This window comes from Xenopus laevis, chromosome 1S (genome assembly GCF_017654675.1).
Source record: "Xenopus laevis strain J_2021 chromosome 1S, Xenopus_laevis_v10.1, whole genome shotgun sequence".
Lineage (NCBI taxonomy): Eukaryota > Metazoa > Chordata > Amphibia > Anura > Pipidae > Xenopus > Xenopus laevis.
This window is the reverse complement of record NC_054372.1, coordinates 142,356,181-142,362,180: the sequence shown is the minus strand read 5'-3', so window position 1 is coordinate 142,362,180 and position 6,000 is coordinate 142,356,181. Positions and strand designations below refer to the sequence as shown.

Below are 6,000 nucleotides of genomic sequence, written 5' to 3'. Positions count from 1 at the left end.
GAGCCGGAGCTCCCTCCTGTGTGTGCGTATGTGGCAGCGGGTTTAAAAGCAGACACTTGGTGAGCGGGTTGGTCAGCTGGAACCTCCAATAGGCTCTCCTCATATCTGCCGATAGACTGGCGGCTGCTGGCCCCGCCCATTTAATTGAGAGGCGTGTCAGGCGTGAGTCCGCTGCTATTGCTGCCGCCACAGAGATGTGAGGGCAAAGGCGCAGTAGTGTCATAATGGGTTACTAATTCCCCGTGCCATTTTTTTGTTTCAGTACAGACAATTGTTCGATAGATTCACAAACAAGGTGTGTGCTGGTGTATTATTATAGAGATTTGAGTGAATGGGCTTGAAGGAATGATTGCTATAGAGCGCTGTCTCACACACACACTACACTTATACACCGCGGTGCTGACTCGGTCCTGTGCCTATTCCTCCAGCACATGCGACAAGCGCCTCTGTTCTACCATGAACTACATTTCCCGTGCTCCTTTACGAGCTGAAGCTGAAATACAATAAGAAGCAGAGGTTGTCTGCTCTTCATTCCAGCTCGTGTTATTTGTCTCTTGTGGCCCCTCCCATCAAGGCGGCACGGACTCGGGTTATCCCCGGACTGGGCGGGGCTCAGGCTGGGAAATAGAATTAGCTCTGCCCCCTCTACAAGGATCCCGGACACAGTGGCTGCCGGAACCAGGGGAACCCGAGCTGCTCCCGGTCTCCACGTCCCAGAGAGGCAGCAGTTCCACGTCACTGTGTCCGGGCAGCGGCTCTCCAGCTTCCACCCTGTCAGTAATCATGGGCTCCAAGTCAGACTCCCCTTGCCTCCCGCAGGCACGATCACCTCTCTTTGCCCTCATGGGATCCCCTGTGGCAGTGCCAGTCGGGGCGCGATCTCTGGCTGCCGCCGCTCCTGCAGGAGGTTCCAAACTTACTCACCCGGGGAAAGCCATCCTGGCAGGTGAGTGACAGTGAGGCAGCACTTTCTGCCACTATATGTGTGTGTGAGGCATCCAACCGTACATTAGTTCTTTGTTTGTGTGTCCCTGGCAGCAGAAATGGCATGACTGGCTACTAGTAGCCGTGCCACAGGTGTGTGTAACCCCCCCCCAACTCTGGAATAATGGTACGTTCTGCAGGAGCACAGAACAGTGTGTGTTGCAGAGATGCTGCGCTTAGGGGGGACAGTCCCAAAGCAACACATTGATTTGCTCCAAAAGTCACGTACTGCTCTTTCACTTGCCTCAGACTTATCCTTTGTACCCCCACTGTGCTTTAGCTAGGCTGCCCTCCCCTTTCACTCCTTCATTCAAATAATGTCCCCCAGGTCTGCTGGAAGGTGAATAGGAACCGTGTCATGGTTATCCTTGTAAAGGGTTAACACATCTGCACAGGGCTGTTCTCTTCCAGCAGCCTGGACTTTTTCTCCTGTGTGTTTAACATCATAGAAACACTGCACACATCTATCAATACAGTCACTTAGACTATGTGCATGACTTCATCCTGCTGTCAGTGTGCTGCCTGCTAATGTAATATTACTCATCCATCATAGAATTACAAAACACTACTGTAATGCAGGAGTGCCCATACTTTACTAATGCAAGGTCTACATTTAATAATGTTGTCCTATTATGATCTACATCTATAAAAGCATTATTAGCATTCTGTTCAATGAAAAATATAACTTAACTATTGATTTATTAGAAAATGTATATTGTTATATTTAACAACTATTTCTTATGTAACCGTAACCTAATAAATATCTGAATGAAAAGAATGAAACAGGAGGCTAAGTTAGACAAGCTGATTGGTGACATCACTGATCTACTGGTTGATCCCAATCTTCCTTTTGGGCACCCTTGCTGTAATGTATATGGCTTTTCTTCCTGGGTAGGATATTCCCATGATAACTTTTTGCTTGTGGTAGCTGTGATAGCTGAACTAGAATTCTTCCATGATTAGTCTATTTAATGTATACACTGCAGCTACAGTTTCTGTGGATGAGAATGTTCAGTATGTGTCTGAGCGTGTCTGTGGGTGTGGGTGAGCGTGTCTGTGGGTGAGTGTGTCTGTGGGTGAGCGTGTCTGTGGGTGAGCGTGTCTGTGGGTGAGCATGTCTGTGGATGCAAAACCACAAATCCAAGCACTCTTAGAAACAAGGAGAAGAGAGAAAACAATAAATTTTTACTGGCTAATGGAATTTTGTAAAAATTTCCTAATTATATCACACAATTTATTGGTCATCTGTTTAAAAGCTGTGGAAATACGGGGTATCGTTATTCTTTTTTTAAAACACTGAATTTATACTGACATAGTAATACGCCTGGTACAATTCCAGCAAATCAAGCCATTTTAATAGTGGATCTAATTCTTTTTGCATAAACTCGTATGTCTGTGGGCGAGTGTGTCTGTGGATGAGGTTTCCTCTTTACAACAATCATTCAAATAACATGAAATGGGCCAGCTTCAATGAGATGAAAAGTGTCTCCTAATTCAGTGCCCCCATAGTTTTCAGTTTGATTAGAAAAACATATCTGTATCTTGGGCATTATGTTAGATCAAGGCACATAACAAAAAGATACATCTGCCAATATAGCAGCCTGCTTAGAAGATATGACTACACATTTGTGCTGACATTCTTTATAATATAGATGAATCGATTATGGACTGTTTGGTTCCTTCAAGCTGTGGCACAATAGCCCTGTACATTGTTTTTGCGTTAGGTGTGGAACTAAGAACATCCACAGCAGTGGTATCAGTTGAAGTTAGTAGGTCAATCAGAAAAAAATCTCTTTTTAATTCCCCAAATCACGATAAGCACAAATATGGGATTCTTTATCTACAAACCTGTTGTCCAGAAGCTCCTTATTACGAGTCAATAGACTCCTGTAGAATCCATTTTAAGCAAATAAATTCAAAATTGTATTTATTGCTTTTACTTATCTCTGTAATAATAAATCTGTATCTTGAAGTTACATGAATCCATATTGGTGGCAGAATAATCCTATTGAGTTTTAAATATTTTTTATAAGCCTTAAAGGAAAATGAATGTTCCAATACATAGGGGCTGCCAACTGTTAAGGCACCCCCCAAGGATTGTAATGGCTTATCTGATATCCCTGGCTGGTGCTCCTGTAAGCAGAAAACTGCACCAGCCAAGGGCATTAGCAAGTGAGCAATCCTCTTCCACCTTCTTATTTCTTTAGAATCCAGTGGCTGACTTCTGCACAGTACAGCGAAAAAGACAACTTTTTTAAATTAAAGCCAGTCTCTTAACTTTACTGTGTTTGTGCACGCATGCCTATGCAAAGAAAGAAGGAAGGAAGAGTTTTGCTCATTCACTAGTGCCCCGGGCCATTGGAGTTTTCTGCTAACAGGGGCACTGGTCGGAGGTACCAGGTAAGTCATTACAATCCTTGAGGGTGCCCCTATCAATTGAGCTTTCATTCTCCTTTAATCTAGAAAACCCAATAATTACTGAATAAAAGGTCTGTATGTTAACTAGCACATTAGTGAGAACCCCCACCAGGCCTCCCAGCAATGTCTGGCTCTGCTGTCTCTGTTGTTAAACCCCCGAGTGGCAAGTAGTACATAACTAAAGTTCAGAAACAGATTGTCTGTCCTGTTTTTTCTGACACTTTAGCAACCAAACCTTGGAGAGGCATTCATCAGCCATTCCTTCCCCTCCTCCCATTCATTACTCACAGTATGACTGGCGTATCAGAATAAATTCATCAGTCCTTTGCCTGTGACACGGTCTTTCTACTGTCTTTGAAGCACAGCTAGGAGGAAATACATGGACACATCAGATGATTTATATAGTTGATTCTAATAACACATATACAGTATCTTCAATAACCATCCAGAGCAGCACACAAAATCAAATCCATATGTCGGCATAGTCTTGGTTGTGGCACCTCATATTTTAAAGGTAATTTAATATCCCTCCCATATATTTATATGAGAGTAGTAATGCTCAGTGCTGCAAGACTTTTTCATCTTGCATCTGTATGTGACACGCTCCTTGGGAATTCAGAGATCTCACTATAAGGTAACCTTGACCCGGCCTTGCTCTACATGCACATATATTATTAGGGGGAGTGGATTGTATGGCAAGTGCTCCTAGATTTATTTAGCCTGATTATATTCAAATTGTGTCTCCAGTTTTTGCTGGGATTTATAGTTCAGCAAAAACCGGAGACATTATTTGAAGATAATCAGGCTAAATAATATTGATAAGATTGTATTCATGCATTACTTACCTGCTTGATCTGCTTTGCAATTTAGTTACTCTGCATGACCAATATAAGGATAACAATTCACATAGAATACACAAAAGACTTGGCCAAAGACTTACTAAATCCAGACAGTAATTTGCGTATTAAAATGGAGCACACTTGTTCGATATAGTTAGCAAGGCAGCTTTTGGCTAGCATATCTTGAGTTGTCTAGGGCAAGTAAAGCTGGCCATAGATGTAAAGATTTTTAAAAGATCCGATTGTCATTGTGAGACCACGATTATCTTGAAACGATCGTACGAATTGTCCATCAACTAAAAAGACCATTTGCCAGGAAAACAAAAGAGTAGCTGCCTGCTTGTCCCTGCAAACAAAGATAGATTGCACTGGGGCCGGTAAAGATTTTTTTAACCTGGCCGATCAATTTTCTGACAGATGTCGGCCGAAAAATCGTAAGATGTATGATCGTTCGAATCCCACTAACCAAACGATAATTTCAAAATCGGTTGTTCGGCAAGAAAAATCTTTGCGTCCATGGGGACCTTTAGTCACATCAAATAAGGGCTCATCTAATGACATCTTAAGCTGGCCATAGATGCAAAGATCCGATCGTACGAATCATCGTACGATCAGACTTTCCCATCTCCCGACCCGTCACTAACCATTCAGATTAAAGTCTTACCATTCAGATTAGTTAAAGAACAGATCAGCAATGTTCTGCCCCTGACAGCAATCGTACGATATCTATGTCCAACCAAAGCTAGTGACAGTCTCCCACTGAAAATCGTACGATCGGCAATACACGCAGAGATATTATCGGCAGCCGACAGAAATTTTCTAACCTGCCCGATCAACCAAACGACCGATCTCCGCCGGACGAAAAATGTCGGGACTCTCCACACACACGGTCGTAATATCGTACGAATCCTCGATTCATACGATCAGATCTTTGCGTCTATGGCCAGCTTTAGGGTCTCGACAAGTCTTATTTGCCATCAGGAAGCTGCAACCCCCATTATTCAATTAATTAGCAGGAGACTTTGAAATAACCCCATTAATGTCTGCTATGTTTTCAGATAACTGAAGGTGTAGGGTATACTTAGTGCTTTTTATTGGCTACAGGAAGCAATCCTAGCAAGTGATTTATGATTACTACTCCTTGTAGTGATGTAATGCCTAGTGTGTCCTAGCTGTTGGATTGTGGAGAGTTAAATAAATAAATAAAAAGTCAAGATTGTGGACAAATGACCTTTGTACTATTCTCTGCAAATCTATCTATTGCTTATCAGGTTAGTTTGCCTTTCTTTTTCTTATTATAGGTCAGAGGTCAGCAACCTTTACTATCAAAAGAGCCATTTTGCCCCCTCTTCCACTGTTACAACAACAGAATACAACAAACAAATATACAGTGTGCATGTGTAGGCTTATTTGAAATAAATTAAACACTGAATAGCCCTATTAATTAATACTAATGTTCACATCAGTTTAAAGGCAAGGGCTATAAGCGTCATTAAAATATGCGTCACATCCTCGTCTATAGCTCTTGCACCTGTTGCAGCTGAACTCTGGTTGTGGTGTGCGACCGCAGTAAGGACCATAATGAATCATCTTGCTGCGGCACGTTCTTGCCTGGCATGTCTATACAGGCCTCGCACCTGCTGGCGGCATCTTGAGTGTGCGACAGCGGTAAGCTAACGGTTAGCTTGCCACGGTCACACACTCAAGAAGCCGTAAAGCAGGTGCGAGGGCTCTATACACTATGTGACAGGCAAAGCCG

General features: G+C 42.9%; 1 protein-coding gene across 1 annotated transcript in view; it reads left to right on the top strand.

Moving 5' to 3' along the window:
* Nucleotides 1-688: 688 nt before the first annotated feature.
* The window catches only part of slc25a1-b (solute carrier family 25 (mitochondrial carrier; citrate transporter), member 1 b), a 29,404-nt gene continuing 24,092 nt past the window's right edge, over nt 689-6,000 (top strand). Inside the window, 1 exon segment of the mRNA NM_001098709.1 lies at nt 689-946. Within this exon segment, the coding sequence (NP_001092179.2) occupies nt 784-946 (163 nt within the window). The 5' untranslated portion in view covers nt 689-783.